The sequence below is a fragment of the Esox lucius genome, chromosome 15, assembly GCF_011004845.1.
Source record: "Esox lucius isolate fEsoLuc1 chromosome 15, fEsoLuc1.pri, whole genome shotgun sequence".
Lineage (NCBI taxonomy): Eukaryota > Metazoa > Chordata > Actinopteri > Esociformes > Esocidae > Esox > Esox lucius.
Genome location: NC_047583.1, coordinates 8,693,885 through 8,721,079, shown reverse-complemented (window position 1 = coordinate 8,721,079; position 27,195 = coordinate 8,693,885). Strand labels below are relative to the sequence as shown.

General features: G+C 43.7%; 2 protein-coding genes across 2 annotated transcripts; both read left to right on the top strand.

The window, feature by feature from the left end:
• The first annotated feature begins 64 nt into the window (after positions 1-64).
• Positions 65-5,104, top strand: tfb2m (transcription factor B2, mitochondrial). Its single transcript, XM_010879069.5, has 10 exons — positions 65-227; positions 843-1,130; positions 1,471-1,660; positions 1,760-1,851; positions 1,947-2,100; positions 2,248-2,396; positions 2,815-2,904; positions 3,276-3,335; positions 3,602-3,750; positions 4,018-5,104. Exons 2-10 carry the CDS (start codon positions 855-857, stop codon positions 4,205-4,207), a joined length of 1,350 nt encoding a protein of 449 aa, XP_010877371.3. The 5' UTR covers positions 65-227; positions 843-854; the 3' UTR covers positions 4,208-5,104.
• Positions 5,105-7,418: 2,314 nt separating this feature from the next.
• LOC105015831 (consortin) lies at positions 7,419-26,872 on the top strand. Its single transcript, XM_013137482.4, has 12 exons — positions 7,419-7,957; positions 11,936-12,026; positions 12,554-12,895; positions 16,167-16,723; positions 18,178-18,208; positions 19,531-19,617; positions 19,797-19,899; positions 20,847-20,868; positions 21,044-21,113; positions 22,112-22,866; positions 24,159-24,312; positions 24,789-26,872. Exons 1-12 carry the CDS (start codon positions 7,904-7,906, stop codon positions 24,995-24,997), a joined length of 2,475 nt encoding a protein of 824 aa, XP_012992936.3. The 5' UTR covers positions 7,419-7,903; the 3' UTR covers positions 24,998-26,872.
• Positions 26,873-27,195: the final 323 nt, after the last annotated feature.

Here is a 27,195-nt window from a genome sequence, read left to right as displayed (position 1 = left end):
ACGTTGCGCTCTGACTGATTGGCGTGGTTAGGGATAACATTTCGGACTACGATTGGCTCTCTATGCTATCAATCTCTCTTTTTCGGATCGTCGCATTATAGTGACGTTATTCCATCTTGAGTCGCGAAACCAACGAGGGTCAAGATGCGTGTTCAATGTCAATGCATTTTCATAACATGAAAATAAGATTTACATTAACTGAAAAGTGGATACACATCTGAGATAAGGTACTTTTAATTTTGAAGCGAGTTATCATAAACGTACTGTAACTGATCTACTTGTCAAAGGTAGATAACGTTAGATGGTACGTCGTTGCGATTAAGTAATTACCGTACAGTACAAGGCATGCAACTACCCAGGGAGATGTATTGTACGGTAATCTCAAACTTGTCTGGCAAAACTAGTTGAGAGATAATGGAGTAGATGTAGGAGGTAATTAACTTGCAGCTTCTGCGCTCCTGGACATTTGTACATATTGGTAGAACAATTTAAACAGATCTTTTAGATAGGCTGCCTTACTTTCGTTAGCTAAAGCAACTCAACAGTTGTTGTGCCTAAGCTCAGCTCCGTGTTACTACATTTCTATATTATACAATTCCTAACTGCTTGCTACTACTAATACTGATATGATTAAAACTGAGTCACTAATATATCATGCATTTTTCATGTACATGTACAACTAACCCTGATTCAGTTTATCAACCACCTAATTGCAGGAGCAGTTGAACTGACCACAGGGAGACTGAACTTTTGCATCCAGAATCATAATGTATGTAATCAAGACTTCAGAGGCGCTTATTCCGAGTTCATACTAACCCCTGTCTGTACTCCTCTATTCACAGACTGTGGCCCTCATGCCTCTCCACCCGTCCCCCATGTCTTCCCAGACCGTTAGGCAGTTGGTGTTGGCGGTGCGATACGTGTGTTGCCGTTCACAGGCTAGGCATGCCGGGAGGCAGCTAGCTTCTTCCTGTAGCCCCGGAGTCCCGCTCCAGAGACGGGCCTACAGCTTGGACTCACTGTCTTCCGGCCCGGGGCGGCCACAGCCCCAGCAGGCTAGAATAGAGAAGATGTCCCCGTCCTCATCCCTGACCCACAGGAACCTGTCTGCGGTGGCTGTCTCTGTCCAGGTAGCCAGAGATGCCTGTGGTGTTGATGGAGTACACCCAGTAACTATGTATCCACACAAACAACAGCAAACCTGTTTCTCCGTCTCTGGAATGCTACCGGATTTATGTTGTTCACATCAGCACTAAGACAGATTTATTGGATTAGACAACAGTTGGACATATAAAGAGCCACCAGGCAACTGAAACCGATGGGCATGAAAAGGGTCACCTTGTATAGCAATGTCTGATTGGTTTCCCACAAAGGGGATGATATGTTTATTGAAATTGGGGAGAGGATATGGGTAGAGATGGTGATGTTTTGTTTGTGTGTGTGTGTGTGTGTGTGTGTGTGTGTTTGTAGGGGCAGTGTGAACCATTGTGCAGGTATGACTTCCTGGATCTGGGGGAGGTGGAGGAGAATACTAGGAGGGCTCAGGCCTGTAGGACCATCAAGCGGTTCATCGTAGAGCCAGCCCTGGCCAGACTGGTCACGCACCACCTGGTCCCTGACCTGGAGGACAGCAAGGCCGTTATCTTCGAGTGTAACCCAGGTACATTGTGTGTGTGTTTATTCCTTAGTGACTTGTGTGTTGTCAGAAACATTGTGAGAGTTTCCAATGCAGCCAGTCATTGGAGTGTCTGTGTCTCAGGCCCAGGGGTCCTGACCCGGACGTTACTGAACGCAGGCGCTCAGAGAGTGGTGGCCCTGGAGAGTGAGAAGCTCTTCCTGCCTCACCTGCAGGTGGGTCCACCCCTTTCACACTGCCTTTCACACTGCCAACAAGTGAATGTCTGCATTTTACCAACATTCTGGTGTGTGTGTGTGTGTGTGTGTAGGCTCTGGAGAATCTTGTTGACGGTCAGCTGGAGGTGGTTCACTGTGACTTCTGTAAGCTGGACCCTGTGGGTAAAGGCAGCATGAAACCTCCTGCCATGTACTCTGACAAACTGTTCACTGACCTGGGCATTTCAGAGGCAAACTGGACCGATGGTAAGAGAGTCACACATGCAAACACAGTCAGAATCACCCTTATTTGCCATGTACATGTGAATTGGTGTTATGTTGCTGACAACAACCTCTATATATACCCCTATATATACACATTTAAACTTTGTGTGTGTGTGTGTGTGTGTATAGAGGTTCCAGTGAAGGTGTTGGGTATTTTACCCCAGTCCAGTGAGCGGAGTCGGCTGTGGAAGATGTTGTATTCTCTGTTTGAGCGAATATCGATCTACCGTTACGGACGAATTGAGCTCAACTTGTTTATCAGTGAGAATGAATACCTGGTGAGAACCCACTTGAATGTAAATGCTTCAACTCGTTGGACATTGGACAAATGTTTGTTTTAACGATTTAGGGTTCAAGTACACCTTTACATTGATTGTGTACTGGTCTGTATTAGGGTTCAGGTACACCTTTACATTGATTGTGTACTGGTCTGTATTAGGGTTCAGGTACACCTTTACATTGATTGTGTACTGGTCTGTATTAGGGTTCAGGTACACCTTTACATTGACTGTGTACTGGTCTGTATTAGGGTGCAACCTTTGCCAACAGTCAGTGTATGACGCCAATTGAGGGAGCACTGACTATCTGGGATACGATTGAAATCAACGTGACTGCTTGGTTGAACTCAAAAGCAGTTTGCTGAACACGATAGTACTGTAATGACTGAAAACATTTAGCAAATATCTCCTCTGGCAGAAACTGACGGCAAAGCCTGGGGACATGTTGAACTACAGAGCCTTTGGAGTTTTATGGCAGATGGCATGTCACATCGAACTCCTGCACAAGGTAAGACGGACGGACCGGCATGGGCTAGGGAGGGGAGTGTAAGGCATGGGGGTTATGATTTCCCTTATCGGCCGCCATGTGACTGGGCACAGCCAGTGAGGACCCGTCCTGTTCAGGATACACGTTGGTCTACTCTACCCTGTCGCTGTCCAGTTTTCACTGACAGCATCTCTTTTCCCGAAAATATGTTCGGATTTCCTTAGTTTCCTAGTTCAATGGAGAAGGCAGATACAGCGTTTTTATCAAAAGAAATGGCTTTTGCATGTGACGGCAGTCCTGCTCGATACTCCCCAAGTGCTTGACCTATGTCCGGGGGAGGGCTTTGATACTAGCTATGCTAACAGGTGCCCCTTCTCTGTGTTCCTTCTCAGGAGCCCTGGGATTCCTTTGTGACCTCTTCCAAGAACAAGCTGGCCATCCCGAAGAGCAGGGTGAGGACATTGTTCTAGCAGCAACACATTGTGACATCCCCGTAGTTGTACCTCTAGACGCCGAGGTTTTCATGTAATCACGTGATGTTAACACTGGGAACACGTTATACGTCTGAGAGAGAGCTGCAGTGGATTTCCTTTTCTGTGCGTTACATGTCATTGAAAACAAAAACTAGTTTTCTCTTTAGAAAGTGCACTGCAAGTGGCCTAGCCACAACCGAAAGACGCGCCGTGTTTGAAGCCTGTTCCTACCCCTTTCCCCCCAGCTTCCCAACAACAACTTGTGCCTGGTGAGAATGACGCCTCGCAGGGACCTGTTCTCCTCGTCCCTGACCAGCTCCAATGCACCCACGCTGATCCTGATGATCAAACAGTTACTGGCTAAGAGGAAGGCACGGCTAGCTGACCTGCTCAAGTCAGTGGAACGCACACGTTTTGTGTTTGACTATGTTTGTCAGAATCCTGAACATTTTTCTAATTCAGAATGCCATTGTCTCTAAATTTAACCCTAACAGCCTAATGTGTCTTTTTAGCCCATTTACATTTTTAGCTTTACTCCAGTGATATAAATTAGGCTTTTTTTGTCTTGTTTTACTATCGTTCCCAATGGTAAAACCTGTACACACAGTCACACTCTTTCCTGTGTCTCTGTGTCTTATCGCCCTCTCTTCCTCTCTTCCAGTTTGTGGAGTCCAGATAGTGGTCCACTCCTGCTGAAGGAGATTGGGATGCCAGAAGATGTACTGACGGGCAATGTCTACCCTGAGGAGTACAAACAGCTTTTTGATCTGGTGGATACATCTCCGGATTTCACCCAGAGCTGGCTGTATCAGGAGATACTGGAGAACCCTATGAAGGACGGCTGGTCCTAGACATACAGTGCCACCACCAGGACTGGAGTGGTAGCACAGCTAAGACCTTTACTAAAAAAGAAAATGTCATTCTGAGGTGGCAAGTCTAGATAACCCTCAAGTTGTTGGAGAACTGGAAAATCAAATGTCATGGTTTAGGATTGTCCTGGGCTGTTGTGACACAGTATTTATATTGTTTCCGTATTTGGACAGAGTCCTATTACAAGGGCAGTCTTAATGAGCTGAAGAATTTACTCCCCCTTCAGAGAATTTAGAACTAGAGTTTGCAATAATATCTTTGTTCTCAGTTCACCCAAAGACGTGTGTGTTTGATTAAAAGTGCATTTTTTAATGTGATAATGCTGTCATTAAAAGGGATGTTTTCGGTTGAAAATGTGATAGTGGTGCAGCAGTGTTACCATTCATGTTTTAATCCCATTCATAGATCTCAGTGATTTTATATTTTCACGCCTTAATCAGTAATATTTAATCGGAAAAATCCCCAATAAACACATTTTGGAATTTTCAAATCAATTGACTTTTGACCCATAACAACAATTTTAGGATTACTTTCAAAAAGGAAACCCTCATGCATTTTAAGTTGCTATGGTTAGGTGCGTCTGTTGAATGCAATGCAACATTTTCAACATTATGACATATGGTTCTGAACGGTCTTGAAATGCCCTCTCATCTTATAAAGGATAACCAAGCACCAGCAATAAACTGGTTGGAAACATCACCATAGAATCCCATGTTGTTCTACAGCTGTTAAAGAATTCATACATTAACCCCACAGATGCCTTCTTTTGGGTGTTATTAACCTGCCCTGTAAATCTATATACAGTGTAGTCAGATTCAATATTGGCCCTGTTGAGGCAAATCATTTTACTTTCTAACAATAAACAAATCTAGATAATGGACTTGACCACTTTCTGTGTATTGACAACCACTGCTGCACACTTTGGTGAGAGAACTGTTATGGAAATTTTGAACTAAGGTGCATTTGAGAGATGTCTGTCTTTCCATTGGCTGATATGTAAATCTTTACTTTGATTGTGACACACATGTCTGTATAGCATCAGAGGATTATTAGGTATTTGGGCCACGTCCTCCTGCCTAGACAAAGAAGGGTGTCAGTCTTTTGTTCCTCAGGAATGTGGTCCTTGGGGGGAGTAAGGTCAGTTGGCCCCTTTAGGTAAACACTACAGTAAACATGGCAGGAAGGATAAGGTGGGGGGACAGCCCGCCCTTTGGGTAAAACCTGACACAAGACAGATGGGCAACAACTTACCACACCCCTTTTTATATGTAATACATACTGTTGAATGACCTGTATTGAGTTAAGAGACTCCTCGGACGATTATGTTTGTAAGCGTTTGACGCGTCTCTCTTATTTGCAAATAATTAATAAACTGTTAATTTGTGCCAAGAGAATTTTGTCTCTGTTTCTTACTCCTTTAAGAGTGTCGATTGATGGAATTGCCATCACAGAACACATAACACCAGCAAAAAAGCCTTAATTGAAATGATGCTTCAGAGTTTTAGGCTAGTAAATGTGTTTTTCTTAACAGTGTGTCTCATCAACTCATTATACTCAAAAACCAGTTTTCAACTAGTAAAAACACACAAAAAAACCTTTATCTAAATATAATCGTTGACTGGCAATCTTTAAAATGATGTAAGCGTGTTAGAAATAATTTCGTTAGTGAGGCTGTGTTAAATGGGGCAAAAGGGATTTCCAGTTGTCCTGCACCATGCTCTGCGTTTTGATGCTTTACATCAGTATATTGTGTACTGAAAAAAAAAACATGGTTGGCTGTTCCCATTAGGTAAAAACATTTTGGTTTCCCAATAAAATTTTAAAATCCAAATATGTAAGAGTTAGGTTTCTAGTCCTCTGTTTTATGAAAACAGTTGTAGGATAGCATTGTATATAATTTTTATTAGCTCACATCAATGTTTACTCACTTGGACATTTAGTTTTTATGTGTTGAAAGATGATCACATCCTTTTCTTAAATAAGCAATCCAGTACGCTTCTCAGCACAATCATGTAAGTAATTTAACATATTGATTTGATGTACTTAGCTCATTTGGGTTTGTATTCTGCATTACTATGGACATTTTAAGATACTTGTTTGGCATACTAACTGAAATTATATTTCATACTGGTGTCTTCGTGAGAAATTACCCATAACACCCAATGTTTTTGGTGGCCATTTTGTAGGATGTTCTGTTGTCCCAAAATGTGTCAGATGATTAAATGGCATAAGTTAGATATACCTTGTTCTATACTGACATTGTCATAATGTAAAATCCCAATGAGAAGAATGTATGGGATGGTAGATGAAAGGGTGATGACACTGAAACCATTGCTACTGTCACATTTTCCAACTCTAGCTAATCACTATATGAGATCTGTGTGTCCAAGGAAGCCTGACTGCTCATGGAGTGTATGAAGTTAACCAACAATGAATGCCAACATTGACATGATTGAGATAGGCCACTTGATCTGAACAACAACCTGTGTAGACACCTGTCTTGGTTAATGTCTGAAGGTTTCAAAAGATCTATTTAAAAACAAATGTTCTGAACTAAACTAACACTTCCAATTGGACAGACCTTTATGTGATGTGATGACAGGTGTACATTTGTGTGAATGCATTCTCTCCCCACTTTTATGGTCATGGCCATGATTGTTCACTAGGTCATTTATAATGAATACATATGAATGTAATTTATGCCTGACCATTCACTGGTCTGAGCATACAGTAGGTCTGCCTTTCTGTAAACAGAATAGATTAGTCCAGGTGCATTAATGGAAACTAGTCTGGTGGTCTGGTTTACAACGTTTTGAAGTCACAGCTCTTTTTAACTGTGTAGCTGTGTGTTGCGCTACACAACTCACTCGATAATTCTAACATTAGGTATTTGAGATTTAATCTGAAAACAACACACTGGGCAAATGTAAAATTGACTTCTTACAGTACAACTAAACATGTTTGTACCCTTCACATCCTAACTGACAAAGATGCAAAACATAATATTGACACTGTAATGACACTGTCCATAGCAAATAATAAGTCTAATGTTTTCTCTGACATTTTATACCGTTACTCTTTTGTTATTTATATATTTTTTTATTTGATCTTATCTTCCAATTGTTTTGGCAATGTAAACATATTTTTCCATGCCAATAAAGCCGTTTCAATTCATTTCATATCAGTAGTTCATATCATCTCTTGACACTTGGCTTCCATTTTTTCGTACCTACCCTGTAATACCGCATGATGGCACCAAACCAATAAAAAAACTCCCTGGGTATTACAGAGACCTCTGTGCTGCGGACAAAATTAAATGATCGGAGTCTTGTCTTCAAAATGAAAGTCATCGGAAACTGATACAAACAGTAGAATGAGTCAGTGGCCTAAGCAAGTCGTCTGGTCTAATGAAATAATAGCATGTATTCCTGGTGTAGAATTCAACTATAGAAATGTATACACAAAGATGTGTCTAAGCTGCTGTAACAGGTGAACATTTCACTCGTTGTAAAGGTTTTCGTAAGTTTCAGTAAAGACTTTTCTTTTGAAGACAAACAGTCGAGTCCAGTAATGTTCCTCACGGTACTGATGTTAACAGCACAGGTACAGGAACCTGTCTGATTTTCATTCCATCGGATAAGTGTCAGGAACAACAACCTGCGAACATCGGTCGGTCAATGTTTGGTTCAGTAACCTGCATACTGGATAGAAGACACGAAAGTAATATAGTCGTAAGTAGCAATAGTTATAGCATTGTATTAAAAAACGAAGAGGACTGCCCAACCTAGAATGCAGACATAATCCTAAGGGCTAACGTTAGCTTGACAGATGTGTAAGCTACAGTAGGCAGCTACATAACATCGAAATAGCTAATATTTTTCAGCCAAGTGTTTTCTATTCATATTAAATGAAAATAAGACGTGTTCTGCCATTCATAGTGCATACAGACAGTACATCATTTTGCAATAACATATTACCTTGTTAGCTGGACATGCACGGGGTAGGTACTGTACATTACCAAAAGACTGATAGGTAGGTAGATCGGTAGGTAGCTAGCTAGGCTAACTCCGGTTATGTGTTTACTAACTATATGTGTATCCATTGAATTTGACAAGAAAGCCAGCGAAGAAAGCGAATCACGAGGTTTAAACGAGCCCAAACGTAATGCATCCGTTTAAAATTAGCAGACATTGGCAAAACCATTTCAGCTATGTAATCCTAGCCACTGCGCAGATCTTATCAAAGCCAACAAACAGGCCGATACGCTAGTTTATTATCTTATTCATGACTGAGCTAAGGGGGTCTGACTAAGAATTATGTTTGTCACCACTACCCTATTGTGCAGATTATGTTTGTCACCACCACCTTAGCCACGTGAATGTGTCAGAGATAACACTCTTGTACTAGCGGAGTATTTGAATCCAGTTATACGCTGCTACTGACCATTCATTGCGTGAGAACAGTAATGTACAGTGTAGTTTTCATGCTATTGGGGAATACACTGCTGTCCTAGTGGGACCAACATACTCAGGAACCAAACGCTGCAGTTGTGTCGGCAGGACAAAGTGGGTTTTTCCTTTATCAATTTTAGGTATCTCTGAGTAAATCGCTGGATTTTGTGTGCGCGCGCAAGTGAGTACTGTAGCTGCGGGATTATTATACTTCCAATCCAGTTTGGCTCGTTTCTCTGGTTTTTCTGTGATTATAATTGCAAACGCTAGCATATACATTGTTCTGCTGTGTTTTTGTCAGTTGACTTCAGGCCTGGAGGTGGACCGATCTACTTCCTCAGCTATAGTCTGTTCATTATTTATGGACCCCCTGGAAGAGACCCGGGACAAAATGAGTTGTGATGATTGATTGAGGGCGAGAGGAGGAGGAGTAGGAGGGGACGTAGAGAGGAGAGGGGGAGGGAGAGGGGGGGGGGAGAGGAAAGTGAGAGTGAGCGCTAGACAGAGGAAAATACCTCAGTAAAAGAGGATAGATAAGAGGGATAGGGGTTAAACAAGAACAGTGTCTTTTCTTCCTAGGTGGCGCAGGAATTAACACAACAAAAGGGGTCTCTACTTTCTGAATGCGCGGTACATTCTATGCTGTGTACTCCAATTGGCTTACCCCTCTATAGATGTAATGTACACCGAAGGGGTCCTTTGGGATGTACTGTACTCTTGGCTTTACCTAATGACCTCGAAGCGCTATCAGTAGCAATTAACCTTCTGGAGAGAACCGGGACAACATAACTCCACTGAGGCACTTAGGCCTACATTGTGTGTGTGTGTGTGTGTGTGTTAATTTCATACTTTAACTTGAAAGGGGGTGCATAGTCACCATTTGTGCCTCTATTGTGTGATTCGTTTTAGTGTGGTTTGGTCTTTGCAGTTACTGTACATGATTTATTTACTAGCTGTCTTTTTGCTTTGATACGTTTGCATACTGGGTTGCACGATATTGGAAATAACTGACATTGCGATATTTTGTTTTTCTCCAATATATATTGCGTTATCTTCAGAAAGAGCTTTGGCTATCAAACTGACAGTCTGTATCCTTCATTCTTCCCCAGCCCCATCCTCTACAATGAAAATGTATGAACTATTTTAGATTTCAGAACAGGTTGATAGGTAATAATATCAGTAACAGTAATAGTATAGCAATAGCAACAGTAGTAAAATAGAATGCACAATTGGGCATAACTTACCAACTGCAAGATGTAGTCTGTGGCCAAAGCGCTGCAATCTGGTCCACTTGTTCAGGTGCAGCCTTCACCATGTTCGAGGCATTGTCTGTTGTTATACAGACTAGATGACTCTCATCTAGGCCCCAATCAGCTAAAGCTTCTCGTGTTGCAATGTTCTCACTTGTATGACCCCGAGGGAAAAATGCAGTTTACAAACAGCTACTTTTCAGGTGGTCCTCATTAATCAAGTGTACGGTCAGACTTATGTAGGGCTCCGTTGTCCGGCTGGACCACAAGTCTGTTGTTGCTGTATAATATTCCACTTGTGACAGCTCTGTTTCAACTTAATTGTCTTGCATTTCTTGTACAGCTCAGGGATGGCAAATTGAGAAAAATAGTTGCGTGATTGCATTACATACCGCTCATCAAGCAAACGGATCATGTTTTTAAAACCCTCTTTGGTAAACGTGTTAATTGGTACCATGTCTTTGGCGACGTGAAATGTTATTGAATCTGTGATTTGTCTCTGCCGTTCGGAACCTTTCTTGTATGGTGTTTATGCTTTGGACCGCATTGAGATGCTTTGCACTCGTCGTACAAAGATTTATGGTGCCACCTTAAATGATTAAACAAATTGGTCGTGTTGCCTCGTGTTGTGGCAACAATTGCAATGCACTATCGAAAAGGTACCTGTTTTTGGTCAACATCATCCTGTCTGTAGCTGAAATATTTCCATATAATTGACGATGCATTTCTTTTTGCAAACAAATTCTCCATTTTGTCCTTTTTGCCTGTTCCTCGCTCATCATTTCGTCACGCACGAACAGAGCCTGCATGTCAACCAAGTGCAGCAACGAACTCAGTGTTTAATAATAATTAACTGTGTATCCAATAACCCATAAATCGGAGTAAATTACGTTATATCCGACAGATAGTTTTCCAGTTGAAAAAAATAAATAATATATTGTAGACTGATAAACCTTACTAAATCGCACGTTCTGCGATGTGACTATTTGCGGATGCGTACATCGCAAAGTCGATGCTGAAACTATATATTGTGCAGCCCTACTGTGATTGGTCAGTAGTTTGTCCCATGTTAATATTACTTCTTAGAAGTATGTGAGCACCATGTTAGACTGCCAGAGACACATGGTTTCAGGGGATCTGAGTTACAGGTAGATGACTACGTCATGAAGCTGGTTGAGGGAATGCCAAGAAGGGGTAAAGCTAGCACTTCACTTAACTACATTGTTAATTTTTTAATTTTGTTTGGGAAGTTTTTTATTCACAAGCAAAAATTCTCTAAATTGCAGCCTACTTTTCCTCATTTCTTAATTGAAATTGATGCATGTCTGAAGTCTCTAAGGTTAATTGAAAACAAGAAAAGTGACAGATTCCTGAAATATTATGACAATAATTTTGGTAATACCACTGATGCATAATGTTTCCTCTGTGTATGTCTTTTATTTTATTATTTTTTATTATATTTTATTATATTTGTTTTATATATGTGAAGCTTTACATATACTTCATATAATTTAATCCCTGTAGATGTTATATTTGTTCTGTTCTTTATATGTCCTTGTTATCTAATGCATATTCAATAATATTTTTATTTTTCAAAGTGGGTAAAGGCAAAGGATGGTTACTTTGAAGAATCTGAAATATGTGTGGTTACTACATGATTCACTGTGTGCTATTTCATAGTTTTGATGCCTTTACTATTATTCTCCAAAATGGAAACCAGTGAAACTAAAGAAATACCCTTGAATGAGTAGGTGTGTTTCAGTGTGTGATTGAGTGTTTCAGTGTGTGTTTCAGTGTTTTATGGCGTGATTGATTGTTTCACAATGTGTGTAGTCTTTATGTGGACATTTCTGCTTTGACATTTTTGTTTTGATACCTGTAGGCTGCTGAAGTGAAATCTGGAAAAAAAATTGTTTACACAGCAATTACATTAAACTTATTATTTCTTCTTGTCTTCTCTCTGATTTTATTTAATTCTGTGCCCCTTCTTCCCTTTTCTCTCTATAAGTCAGGAGGAGACTTGTTTCTGGTGGGTGTGGCAGGGGGTGTGGCTGATCTTCATGCTGATAGGTCACGAAGGAGGAGCCCCATGGATGAAGGTAAGGAAATGGATGACAACAGGAGTGTGGGAAGAGGTATGGGTACCTCAAGAATCAAGGGGGGAGGCCGGCAGAGGGATGGGTGAGAAATGGGCTACGGCCCAATTATCCACCTTTTCTCTCTCTCATTGGTTAACAGCATAGGACCAATGTAAGCACTAGAGGGAGTTTTCACCAATGTGAAACCCGTGTGAACGAGTGTGCAAACTGCTACAGTTCAGACAAAGGCTCTAGATTTGGGCCATGAAAGTCTCTGATAGGCAAGACAGAGCCACCATAGTATTGCTTATGAATGCCTTGTAATGTAATCCTCTTAGATCTACACGAGTGCCTACAAAGTAGATTGGAATCTCATGCGGTGTGTTATGACGTCAGAACAACAGAACCTATTTTCTAATGCTGCTTTCAAGACTACTAGGAAATCAGAACTTTCCAACATCAGTGTGTTTAAAACTCTGGGATAAGTTGGCTAGAATGGGTGAAATGGTGTTGAATTGTCATCCAACAACTCAAAACTCTGTCTCCAGGTCAGTGTGAGAGGGAGGGGCCAGTGATGTCAGAGGTAAAGGAGAGCAAAGATGATCATATCTGCAACCACTCGGACCAGAATCAGGTCCCTGCCCATCAGAACTGGACACAGACTACACTAGATGAAGGTCAGGGGGTTGGACCAGACACTGTTCAACAGGACTCATTGAACAACAATGCAGTGGAAAAAAAAGAGGTGGAGGACAGCAGTAGAAAGATGAAGGCAGAGGAAGAGGATGACGAGGATGACGTTATGGTGGAAGAGGAGGACGACAGCAGCAGCGTGACACGTGGCCAATCACCTGATACGCCTATGACTGACTCCTCCTCCTCAGACGCTGGTATGGTGACACACACACACAAACACACACGCACACACACCCACACACCAGGGTTTCAGTAAGTGGGCAATTAAAGGGTTTTGGTTGATAGAATTAATGAGGGGGAAAAAAGCTGGAAATAACACTCTTACAGGAGCAAATTGTCAGATCGTGTTTAGAAGCAGGCTGTGCTTGTGTTGTCGTGAACATACACAACGCATTTCACAACGTATGAACATGCCTGTTACATGATTTAATGGCTTATTTGAGTACAAATCTTCATGTTCAGTTAATGATCTGGGAGTGGAATATAGGCTACTTGAGTTTGTAAAGTTTTTAAAGGGAAGTTTAAGTTAGATTTACTTCATCCGATTGTTATTGGTTCACGAATCATGAAGTATTTTTTTTCTGGTCGAACAGGATGGACAGTCAGTGACCTAAGCAAGTCGTTTGATGTAGTGAAATAATAGCATGTATTTCTGGTGTAGAATTCATTGAAGCCAGCGAGCAAATCGATCAAATGTGTTTTATAAAGCCCTTTTTATGTCAGCAGCTGTCTCAAGTGCTTATACAGATACCCAGCCTGAAACCCCAAAGAGCAAACAAAAAGAAATGAACACACAATAGCTAGGAATAACTCCCTAGTAGGACCTGAACCAAAGAAACCTAGAGAGGAACCAGACTTTGAGAGGTGGCCTGACCTCTTCTAGCTGTACCAACTGACAAGTCACACAAAAAAGTGTCATGATGTCACAAACTGTACATAACTAAGCCTACTAAAGATGCCTAGAGAAGGTTGCCTATCATTGGACTTTTTGTAAGAGACACAATGTACAAGAGAGATTTATAATTGTTTTAATGTAGGACAGGGATAATAATGAACATGATGTTCCAGCATGTTGTTTAAACCAAAAGATATACAGGAGAGGGACAGTAATGGATAACTATTTCCATTATTTTCCAGTAACTGGGGTAGGAACATCTTACTATATTTTATTACAGCTTCACAGACACATTTATATTCTGTTAAACTTAAGTACCATTAAGTGTCTGGTTTTGAGTATAATTTAGGAAATAAAAGGCTGCTTGAAGTGCCGTCCAGTTAGTTTCTAGATGTTTTATACGTTTCAGAATTCACAGCAGTTACATTATCAATGAAGACAATTGAGCCAGTTCCAGATACAGACAGGCATGTACAGATATGTCTAAAACATAACCCCTCTTCCAGCATATTTGTCAGACGGCGTGGTCACCTGAAGACCTTCTCTCATGCCAGAGGAACACCTGACTAACCATAAACACTGTCAAGACAATTTCCCTTATACTTCTGCTGCCCTGAAGTGGTGGGACACATTTTTAAATGCTGTCTTTTTTAATGGTGAAAGCAACTCTCAAACACCCTCAAATGAAAGCTGAGAGTCTATTCTTTTACCTCATAATAACTATTAGAAACTCTTGAAATATAGAGCCAAAAGAAGAAAAGCTTTACTGTCCCAATAATTCCAAAGGGTGCTGTACGTCCCCTTTCCCTTTGTTTAGTTTCACTAGCTGTCATTAAGGGGAGGCAGAGGCTTTTTTTCCCCCCCTGCAAATGTATCTGTGCTTGTTTACAGCCAAGGCTGAGGATCTGGTTCACTCAGTCGGCTGGGAGTGTGCTCCCCCTGTTAATCGGTCAGCAGATCAGAGTTGTGCCATTCAAACCGGATCACACCCAATGATGTCAGCGCGGGGGAGAGGGGGAGAGGGGGAGAGGGGAGGGTGAGAGGGGGTACCGCCTTGAGAGAGACACAAAAAGAGGTAGATGTATGGAAGAGAGGAGAAGGGGAGAGTTATCAGAAGTCAGGAAAAAGGAGAGAAGACTGGAAACAAGCTGTGTAGGAGGGGGGTTTTCCAGAGGAGACTGTGGATCAAAAGCTTTGCTGTAAGTGTTTTGTCTGTCTCTCTGTTATTGTCTTTTGGGTGTGGTTTCACACCCGTAACACCCTGACCAAGACTTATAAATCACCAGCAACTGGGTTGCTTTGTTAGCTGTTGTATCTAGATGCGCTAGCCTGTGATATGAGCTCTGCTAGTTATTCTGCTCTTAGTCCTGGGGCTTTGTGTCAGCCCAAGTCCTTCCCTTAAGCCTGGGTAAGACCAACATTCAGTCTCATGTACAGGAAATTGCATGTCATTTCCTGTATAGAGCAGTGTCTGACCAGGTGGTCTAATCCCGTACAGTCTAGGTAGAAGACTAGCTACTTCCTGGTTGCAGGGTTGCCATGTGTGTCACATCTTTGTGGTGGGCACAGTCGTACCTGGAGGCCTACATGCCTTACCTACCCCTGTGACACTTCACATGACTGACATAGCTCTCATCTAACGGCTGTCTGTCTGGGTGTTTCTGGGGGTAGGGGATGGCGTTTGTCTTGTTGCTTTAAGTGCTCAATGGTGCATTATACTATGTATATTATAACAACAGATCTACTGTTGTACGGTTACCACCGTATAGAATTGCACTGGGCCAGGCTTAAATTGTCCCTAGCCTGTTGCCCTCACCACATTTACATTTGGGTGGTTAACGTTGAAGAGTTGGCCTTAGTGCGGATGACCAAAGAAATGGTGGGACTGTCCTAACTAATAAAGCATTAATCATTATAAAAAATGTGATTTTCTTTTTAACTATTTAGCAAAGAATATCTGGCTAGTTAATGGCTTTTCAGAGAAGAAAGGCTACACACTTAATCTGTTGTCGATGTGTGTCACGCTTCCGTGGGCGTGACACACACAGGACTAGACCAATGAGAAGGACACCTGATTTGATTACTGATTCTGGTGACGATCCTCCTTAAGTCAGTCAGCGAACAGTGCAGCACACCTGACACGGTACTACAAAAGTAGTGTTGAGAAGTGTTGAGAAATGGGGATTGTTGGGAGAGAGACAGCACCATGGCGGAAGAAATATCATCACTCCCTCAAGACGCCGAGCCAGGAAGCCAAACGGAGAGGCAAGAGGACCGGTGGGGTTGATGATATGAGACATGATTAGTTGGTAGATTAAGCCGATTAAGAGAATGCCCATGCGATCTGAGTTTCTCACACATGTATCTATTGACCAACAATGGCAAGACTGCAGATTTGGGAAGAAATGTCTGGGAACGAGATTAATGCCAAGCTGAAGTGGTTAAGGATTTATTCAGTCTGGCTTTTGACTGGGACCTGTTGTCTGGATTCAGACTTTTATAACAGACCTACTTTTCTGTCATTCATTAATTTTAAATTTTTCTCTTGTTCTTTTTTGTCATATCTTTAGGCAGTTTGATAGAGCTTCGCACCTCTGTCTCTCCAGACACTTCAGATCCCATCAGCCCCGAAGCAGGAAGTCCAGACGATCCTTTCTACAGTGACCCTGAGAGTGAGTCACACACCTGTACCCCAGGACCCACCACCTCCTCTCCAGGACCCACCACCTCCTCTCCAGGACCCACCACCTCCTCTCCAGGACCCACCGCCTCCACCCCAGGACCCACCGCCTCCACCCCAGGACCCACCGCCTCCACCCCAGGACCCACCACCTCCACCTCAGGACTCACCGCCTCCACCCCAGGACCTGCCACTTCAGGATCGGTCGCCTCCACCCCAGGACCCGTAGCCACCACCCCAGGACCAACCTTTCCCCCCCCAGGACCAGCCGCTTCTCCCTCAGGCCCCAACGCCTGCACTACAAGATCCACTACCTCCACCACGGGACCCACCACCTCCTCCACGGGACCCACCAAAGAGCCTGTCGCTAGCCCTGCACTTCTGGCCACCCTACAGGAATTGGGGGAGCGTGGAGATCACACACACCTACCTGAGTACCTCCATCAGGTGAGTGCCCTCACCTCCATTCTAGTTGTATTTCTGTCTAGCTGCGCTGTTCTCAGGTGAACATTTCTCGGGTTGTCTGGCATAGGTGTGGTTCCCTCTGTGGTGAGCTGTGATTCTACACACACACACACAGTATATACAGTACATACATAAAGGAAACCATGACTATTTGTTTTGGGTATGTCAGGGAATAGTTTCCGTATTGAAACCAACACACATCTGTTCACCTTTGACCTCCTTCCCTTGTCCCTGACTGGATTGGTGAAATCCCAGAAAGTGCTTAGCAACTCAGTGAGGTCTAACCAACCAGAACCGGTCCTTGTAAGGACAGAGTGAGTGTTTATGGTTTGTCCCCCTTCTCCTCTGGTTGAGTTTTAATGACGCGCTCGAAGGGGGAATTGTATTACATTTTCTATATATGGTGTAAAAACACTTAGGAAGAAGTGTAGATTTGCCTTTATTGTGTTTTAGAGGTAAATAGCTGTTTTGTTTGTGATCAGGCATGATTTTACTGGCATAATGTGGTAAAACTAATTAGAGAAAGTCTTATAAATAGCCCCGTTTCCCAGGACAGGAAGGCAGCAGAACCATTCAAGCCTGTATTCTTACTCTAGCTCTGTCACTTTCTTCTTCTCTCTTTCTCTCTCTCTCTCTCTCTCTCTCTCTCTCTCTCTCCCCCCATCTCTCTCACCCTGCCTCTCTCACACAAAGCATGCCTGCCCACCAGAAGCGAAAGCGAAATGAGCGATTCATATTTATGTTAATCTGTTGTAGTTCGTAGCAAAGAACAGAGGGATCGTGTGTCTTTGTTTTACAGAGAGCCAGAGAGGTCAGTGGATGGTTCCCGCCTCTCACCTCATTAGAAATGCTCTCTTACACACACACACACACACACTCCTATTCTCTTTTTGTCTCTCCCTCTCTCTCACATACTCCCCTCACCCTCTCACACACTCCCCTAACCCTCTCTCTCTCACACACTCCCCTCTCTCACACACACACACACACACAAACGGCTGTTATGTCAGGCTGTTGAGCTGGACTCTCCTCCTCTAGCTACAGGTGGATACAAGGGAAACTATCAATGCAGCGGTGATCAACAAGGATTTCAAAGACGTCCGTTTCCAGTACTTTTCCGCTGGCTCTCTCTGTACCTCACTGTGTCTTTGTGTGGGTTTATCTTCCTTAGTGCTTCTTGTTTAGGGTTACGTGTTGTGATACCAACACTGGCTTATGTTATCCTGGCTGGTTTTGTCTCGGGTCAAAGTCATATTTGAAGTGGTTTAATCATTATTCAGTAATTAGTGTTTAAAATGGTTAACTGCTTTACGGTTTAGTGGAATTTATGTATTGGTCGAATTCACTTGGTTTTGGGTGACGAGAATCTAAAACGGTGTGTAAATGAATGTTTCTGTTCTGCTTTAACCATGTCGTCTCTGTCTCCGTCTCCGCAGATAGCCGAGGCCTTTGTACTCCAGGAAGATTGTATCCTTATCGTGTGTGTGTGTGTGTGATTGGAACTGCGATAATAGACAGCTGTTTTTTGTCGTCTAGTTAGGTTATATGGTTCTATCCGTCTGCTCATGTCACGGTCTCTTCAGCGACCTACAGAGTTCTCCCCCCTGAACCCACTCTGCACTGTAGATCAGAACATCACACCTTGCGGTCTTTGTTCTGGTCTCGATCAGTTACAGCCACAACAGATGTTTTGTATGTGGAGGTTTGAACGGAGTTGCTCAGTGCCAGTGGTAGGAGAGGGGGAGAGGGGGAACATGACTCATGTTTATGGATGACAGTGACCAACACACTGCCCCTCAGTAATATATGGAGATATCCAGTACACTGCTCTGTGGAGGACCAGCTACCGAGATCGACCCAATACAGGAGCAATAGATGTTGTTGTTCTGTTAGTAGTGTGTGTAGATGTTCTGTTTCTAAAGCTGGAATCCTGATCTAAAACAGAAAACGGAGCCACTGCTGGGCCTGGACAAATGTGAGCACACTCCAATGAATAGACAGCGCTATAGATGCAATGTGATATGAAAATGATAGATTGAAATGCTTAAATAAAACGTGTGGGGATCGGATGGTTGAACCAACAACCTTTTTTTTAAGAATAAACGGGTTTATAATCTGTCAATAATTGCTAGTCCAAGGTGATTCGTTGTCGTTGTCTCTGCTTTGTTTGGCGAGCGCTGTGTGTTTAGTGCTGCCCTATCTGCTTTCAACCTTAGTGTGGATGAACCCGCGCCTACTGAGAATACATCCTCTAATCTAACACATCCAGTCCCTGAGCTGGCCATGTTGCTCTGTACTTGAGTGAGACATTTAATGAAAGATGCCTGCTCAAAGGCCCAGGTTAGGAGCTCCTTCACGCCTATTCAGCTGAGAGGCGTCGGGTTTGAAACCAAATGACTGAACACTAATATTCAGTATTCATTGCAGATGTGTACAAGTCCTCCACCTTCTCTCACATTTTTTTTTACTCTTCGGGAACGCCCCGCCTTCCGCCTCTCATTCTGTCTTTCTGTCCGTTTTGATCTCCACGTGATCTTTTTTCCCTCTCGTTCATTCCCGAAGCGTGTTCTAATACACGCCGCCCCGTGGGTTTGGCGTCACTGTCTGCTTCGTGTTTCGTCGATTCCTGAGTGGTTTGTTTGTCACACTCTTCACTGGTAGGACGCCCTCAACCCTGGGCAACACACACCTGCTCTTTCTGTGGGAATAACTGAATCTCTATTAAAAAGCGAGCACGGAATGATAGGTTAGTCATTGTGTGTGTGTGTTACCTTAACCCTGCGGTCCAGATGAGCGAGCAGTGTGGTGTATTCAGCTGGAGAGGCTGTACCACCAGAGACTAGTACAAAATCTGACAGCACTACAGGAGCAGTGGGGTAACACTCACTCTTTTATCTCGCTTTCCATTTCTCACTCGTTCTCTCTACCATTCTTTCCCCTCCCCCTGCCTTCCGTCACCCCCCCCCCCCCCTCCCCCGCCTGTGCCCGTGGTGGTGCAGTGTTTACGCCGTGTCATCTCTCCTTCCACTGACCTCTGACCTTTTGGTTTTTCCAGAGCAGCGATGCAGGTCAGGCGGTCAGGCAGAGAGGAGCAGCCACACTGACCTGGCTGCAAGGCAACTGGAGCGACTCACGCACGTCTGCCGATCACACCAACGGTGAGGCTGCACCTGTCTGTGTGTTTGTGTTGACATTGTACTAACCTGTGTTTGCGTGTGTGTTGACATTGTACTAACCTGTTTGTGTGTGTGTTGACATTGTACTAACCTGTGTGTGTATGTGTGTGTGTGTTTGTTGACATTGTACTAACCTGTGTGTGTGTGTGTTGACATTGTACTAACCTGTGTTTGCGTGTGTGTTGACATTGTACTAACCTGTGTTTGTGTGTGTTGACATACTAACCTGAGAGTAAATCAATGAAATACTGACCTTGGGGAAATTTGACGTTTTTGGGATTAGGTTGGTAGATTCGCCTTATGGGAGTGTATTTTTTTGGTGCCTACAAGGATGGCTTCCTAAAGTGTGTGTTTGTTTGGGGCTGGGAGGTAAATATGGTTATTTATCCTTTGCAGTTCAGTTCAGGAGCAGTTTGCAGTTAAACAAGGAAGGACCAGTGTAAACACTTAACATTTAATTGGAAACCTTGAGGAAAAAGCATTGATGCATGTTGACACACCTGTGCTGACTTTCCCAGGGTGTCTGTCTGTGTGGCTGTCTTTGAGTGTGTGTCTGCCGGTCTTTGTGTGTGTGTGTAGCACTCCTACATACAGTGGTGATGGTTCAAACATATGGCTCTTTGCTGTTGCTGCACTTTTAGTCATTTGAGCTGCAGTGCTGCTAGAGTTTCAGACAGACACACACACACACACACAAACACACACACACACATACACTGAATAGCCAGGGTAATGTGCATTGCTAATATTAGATTCCCTGTGAGAGTGCAGGGCCACCTATCTTAGAGCCTTGTCTACTCCGAGACCTTCGTTCAATCACGGAGGAGATAAGTGACAGCACAAACTGACTTCCCTCCTCCATCTCTCTCTCCCTCCATCTCTCCCTCCCTCCCTCCATCTCTCTCCCTCCGTCTCTTCATGTCTCACAGACCCAGTGTGAGAGCAGAGGAGGTAAGAGACACTGCGTTGGGTTGATATGATCGAGATCCTGTGTTTAGCATTGCCCTTGTATTACACAGTGCTTTGCTCGGCTGGTTTGAAGTTGTTCTGTGTGTGTGTGTGTGTGTGTGTATGCATGCATGCATTGGTTTTCACTCTGCTGTTTTGTGTGTGTGTGTGTGTTTAGCATGAGGATGTGGACTTCGTGATGAAGAGCTCTGTGCGTGTTGATGAAAGACCCCATACATGTAGCGTTGGTAAGTATCTTTCACTTCTCCATTCAGCTTGTTGCAGGAAGTTGATACCAGCCAGGTCAGTGGACTGATTGAGGAAGCGGGCATCTGTCATCTGTATGTCTGTTATTCTGTAACCAAGTGAGCAGGGATGTCTGCTGATTCTACAGGCGACCAGCTGACCTGTCAATTGTTAAAGAACTTTTCCCTTGTCCTCTATACCCCCCCCCCCCCGTGTGTGTGCGTGGTTACCTGTGTGTGTGTGCGCGTGCGTGTTGTTGAACTGGTAGTGACTGAAACCCTCACAAGGATAGTAAAATCAAGGTTTCACCTTTTATTGTCCCCATGGAGAAAAATGCTATTCCTGGTTTAGGGATTATGTTTAGTGGTTTAGGCAAAAGGTTACAGTTTGTGTAGGGTTAGAGTAAAGAGAAAATAAGGGCGGCTCTAGGGAACCAATGAAGGCTGTGTGTTTCCTACCTCTGGACACAGAGTTTAGTTTAACTCTCAGGGTTCTGGAGGCTGGATTGGTGAGGGGAGAATAACTCTGAATCAGTGCTTAGATCTGAGGGACATTTTGTTCCCTTTTGACTGTATCTGGACAAGGAAACACAGTGTCAAGAAGGGAGCGGGTCTCCCCAGTGGATGTTGAGTTGACAGGAAACGAAGTGCGTTCTGGTGACATCAAGTTCCCTTTAAAACAGCAGTTGGAGGAGAGAAGAGCCGAGTGAATAATTAATGAATAATTGATCTAGGAGGTGATCTGAAAAGTGTTCCTGTCTCTCTGGCCCTCCCATCTGTAACGAAACGCCCTCTGAATGAATTTCAAGTTAAAATCTATGATGGACAATTCAGGGTGGGTGTGGGGCTGTGGGGCCTAGTTGCCCCAAACCTCTGCAATGAGCCCTCTAGCCTTGTAGACCCATCGATAGTCCATTGATGTCAAAGAGAAGAGGGGGAGTGTTTTACGTCTGTTGGAACATCTAACATTTTACTTTTTTGCCCCTTCTTTGCTCTCATAGATTGGTTAGTTGATTCCGTGTCAGGGCAGGAGGAGGGCCAGAGAAGAACAGACCCTACCCACTCCCAGAGCATCCACCCAATCGAATCAGCCCTCATGGACAGGCCCTGCTCCAATGATTGCACAGCTCCAGGCGTGTCACAGGACTGCAGAGATTCTAAGGGGATTAGGGGTTTCCATAGAGACCATCTGATTGACGGCTCTCTCGCCGAAGGGGAGGAGAGGTTGGGGAGGGCTGATCTGAGCGAAGGAATGGACCAGCGGACTGAGTTGGAACACACCATTCAGGAGGGGGGGGGTGGGTCAGACCCCCCGCCAGCCAGGGAAATGGGCCGACCTAAGCCTGAGGAGCAGCACGGTGGAGAGGATGAACTGGAGGAGGATGAGGTGGAAGAGGCAGAGGAGGCTTTGCTATTGGTTGGAGAAGAGGCTGAGGAGGAACAGAGGAGAGAGAGCGCTGTGTGTATGGACGCTCCTCTTGAGATCTCAGTCATAGCGGTAAAGGAGCGAGATGACCACGTTAAAGAGGTCCAGCTACATGTGGAGGAGCCCCCGGTTAGCGTGGAGCCCCCGGTTAGCGTGGAGCCCCCGGTTAGCGCAGAGCCCCCGGTTAGCGCAGAGCCCCCGGTTAGCGTGGAGCCCCCGGTTAGGGATTCTGATCAAGTAGAAGACATGTTTGGAGTGGAGATAATGGACACTATCAGAGGGGGCGTGTCTTCTCTGGATGACATGGCCAAACGCATCACAGTGGAGGAGGTGAGTACCAACATAAACACACACACTGTGTGTGTGTGTGTGTGTGTGTGTGTGTGGTCAGATTTGACATGGGCCCCCTCATCCCTACACTTGGCAAGATCAATACTCAATACTTCTCCACCCAGCTAGACACACTGTGAGGCGTATAAAGGCAACTCTGTGGCGTTATTACAGGGAGAGCCAGTAATTAACATGTAGACAGTGTCAGGTCCTCATTAGAGCCTGGATACCCAATAAGATGCTGCGTCCGTGTCTGGATCCAGAGAGGAATATGTCCCACCCTCGAATCACAGGGCTGCTTTCCCTGCAAAAAAAAAAAAGAAGGAAGTTGTTAATGGTTAAGACTTGTGTCTCGTTCACAGTTTAACAGGGTTTCATCGAGCCAAGTGGATCTGAACAGATAAAATAATGACCTGATTAAATCTGGGCTGGCTTTCCATCTTGTTCTTCCACCATCTGTCTCTCCTCCCAATCTCTTCGTCTCTGTACCTATGGATCCTGTCTTCACTCCTCTTTTCATTCTGTCCATCACTACCACTGCATTCACTCCTCTTTTCATTCTGTCCATCACTACCACTGCATTCACTCCTCTTTTCATTCTGTCCATCACTACCACTGCATTCACTCCTCTTTTCATTCTGTACATCACTACCACTGCATTCACTCCTCTTTTCATTCTGTCCATCACTACCACTGCATTCACTCCTCTTTTCATTCTGTCCATCACTACCACTGCATTCACTCCTCTTTTCATTCTGTCCAACACTACCACTGCATTCACTCCTCTTTTCATTCTGTCCAACACTACCACTGCATTCACTCCTCTTTTCATTCTGTACATCACTACCACTGCATTCACTCCTCTTTTTATTCTGTACATCACTACCACTGCATTCACTCCTCTTTTCATTCTGTCCATCACTACCACTGCATTCACTCCTCTTTTCATTCTGTCCATCAGTACCACTGCATTCACTCCTCTTTTCATTCTGTCCATCAGTACCACTGCATTGACTCTCCTTTTTATTCTGTTCACTCTGGCTCCTTGCCATCATCCTAGACCTCTGACTCTGACCCTCAGACGTCCTGATTTGACTGTGTTCCCACTTTTGAAAACACCACTAGTGTCTGAGAGTTGTTATGGAGTCGAACAAACAGTCTACACTGACACCTAGTGGAATATTCTGTCACCGCACGTTGGTGTATACATGTCCTGTGTGTCTGTGGAGTAGCTATGTCTACAAAATGCATGGTAACTGGCCCTGATCTTTGACCTTGCCCCTGACCTCCAGATGACCCCTGTTCCTGGACTAGTGTCTATCCTGAAGAGGAGGAGTGTGTGTGTGGAGGATGCTGATGTCACTCCCTCTTTGACTCCACCCAAGCAACAACAGCCTGCTAAGCGCAGGGTCCGCTTCAAAGTACCAGAGGACGGTTTTGACCAGGGTAAGGCTGTCTGGATGTGTCTTAGTATGAATGCTCAGTCGCCATATATCAAGTGTGTTTGATGGTTACACTGCCTGGCCTATATGCTGTGCACCATCAAAATAGATAGTTGTCCAAGAGATTTTATTGATTAAACAATATCGTTGATGAAAGTCTGCAATCAGGAGGGAAGGACAGCCCATTCACTAGCTTTCTAAAACTGTGCCTGACCACTTATCGGTTTCCAGGATGACTCCGTGTAGCTTATTGGGAGCTGACGATAAGACCAGATCATAAGTACTACTTGTATTTGTAAGGTAGTATAATGTGACATCTGAGCTCCTGTCCACCCACTCTAATTGGCACTCAAGGCCATAGTAAAACATCAGGTTAACTAGACAGACTGTGTACTGATCTATGTATCATCACTGTCCTCCTTTATTAAAGGACATGGAGTATAATAAACATCTAAACGTGTCTCCTCTTCGCTCCTCCAGATGAGGTGGGGTTAGACTCCTGCCTCCTCCTCTTTCTGCTCTGCCTGGTCACCGTGGTGATCAGCCTGGGAGGCACCGCCCTCTACTGTGCTCTGGGCGACGCCCACTCGACCGTCTGTACTGACTTCTCCCGGAACGCTGACTTCTACCTCGCGCAGCTGCATCATGGGATGGATCAGCTCCGGCACTGGCTGACCCCTGGGTCTTAGCTGACCCCACCAAGGGGAGACAGTGGAAGAGGGGGGGGGGGGGGGGTCTTTGTTTTGCAGGGTCCATGCGCTCCTTTCTCAAGCCTGGACACGCTGTTTCTCCCAGTACCTGGCATTCTGTTTGTCTGTGTTTGTGTGCGCGCACTTGTGCGTGCGTGTCTTTGGTAGGTGGGAGAGAGAGTAATGGAATTGTGTGTGCAAGTGCAGTCCCTGCTAAAGACTGCAACGCTGCCTATAAGGCCTGATCTAGGAACTGTGGTTTTTGACTACGGAGAGGCAAACGACACAGACCAGACTGACTGTGGGTCTGCCCAATTGTTTGGATTGACTGTGCCGGACAGACCCACTGACTTTGGACCTGCTGTGACGCATGGGGCTTTTAGACACCAGCGTGGCTCTTTGATGACCGACGCCATTTTACATCTCAACTACCCCTCAAATATAAACAATTCTGCTGTGGTCAGAAACACTAAATGTCTTAAAAAAAAAAAAACTTCCAGTAATGTTTTTATTTAAAATATATATATATTTTACTTGTATGTTCCTCAATGATGAGGATTCTTATGGTCTACGTCTGGGACTTTGTTTAGGCTGATGTTAGAAGTTGCCCCCAAAACACACGTTCTGAGATCGAAACCTTCTACCAGGAGGGGGGAGGGACTACTTTTGCAACATTTCAGGGTGTCTGAAATTGGTGTTGTTTTCAGGTACAGACAGTTCAGGCTGATTGTAGCGATGACCATTGGTTGGTGGGTGGGTGTCAGATGTAGATATATGCAACATGGACGAGAAAGCAATACCTGTCTGTAACCATTTGTTAATGAATGTTTAAATCATTAAGGATCAGATTAGTTGAATGGTACTAAAGAATAAGAGTTTGGTTAATAAGAATCTGCTAAGCTGGGGGTGGTCTTTGCTCAGGAATGAGAATATGTCTCTTTATTGTTAAATAATGAACATCAGTTTCCTGTCTTACCCCAAGGCATTACCTCCTGCCATCGGTGGAATCTATCTTTAGCATATTATTTGTTTGTAATCATGGCTTTATTTTATTTCAGGCTTTTAGTCTATTTAATTGATTTTATTTTATATTCTTTGTGTCAGTCAGTGGCAGTGCCCAGGGTTAGTGTTTAGTTATAGGTGTTTTTAAAATTGTAGGTGGGCTTGTCAAAGTGGATCCTATGAGGATTTTGGGGGCTGGCCAGTGACTTTCAGACAGCATCCTAACATTCTACAGTGGCTTCCTCTCCTCATCTCCTTTCCTTATCGCTGCTGAAAACACTAGACCGGTCAAACCAACAGCAAAGTGTCATCATATTCATATATTTTGTTAAATTAATAATGTATAAATACATTAATAAATAAATATGTATGCACAATCTTATTAACTTGGAGGAAAAGGGTTTGCTTTGATATCTGTATTTTCAGGAGGGAACCAATTGAAGGAGAGGTGATGAGGAAAGAATGCCACTTGAGGCTATTGAGATCTTAGGTTTTTGAATCATTTGCACGTGTCTTCTGGCTGGTCCAGACGACTCTGGTCTAACGCTTTGGAAGTTAAGTATTTATATCATATCTGCACAATGAGGGGGAGAGGAAAAACAAACGATCAAATAAATCTTGGTGCGTGTCATTTTTTGTTTCTCGTTTTGACTTGACGTGGGTAATGTAGTTAGTAACAATTTTGTTTTGTATGTTAAATTGTCTTTGTTTTGTTCTTGAAGATCGTTTGAAGTAGGGCGATCTCCAGAGACTCACCATGCAATGTCAGTTGAAAAAGTCAGGACAGAAGCTCTATGTAAATGTTTATTTTTATGTTTTCAAATGCTTTAACTGATCATGAAACGTGAAGACAATAAATGTTTTTCATCATGGTTTAAATCTTTTTTTTTTGAAGTTGGAAGGAACAGTAAGAGGAATTACTGTGGTGTCACATATTGGTTGATCTTACAAATGCATTATGGAATTACAAAAGACATATGTTTATCAATTCAATATCAACTAAACAGTATCTAGCAAAAAAAAATCATAGTATCATTTTATTCTGCTTGCTATTATCAACTTCTTGGAGGCCCCTCTGATTGGCTGTCATGGGGGCACCCATCGCACCCATTTAAGCTCTGCCTCTGCTTCCACAGAACAGGTGATTTTTTTGGTGCTGTCCTCAAACTGGGCTCTAGAGAGCAATGTTGTTCTTC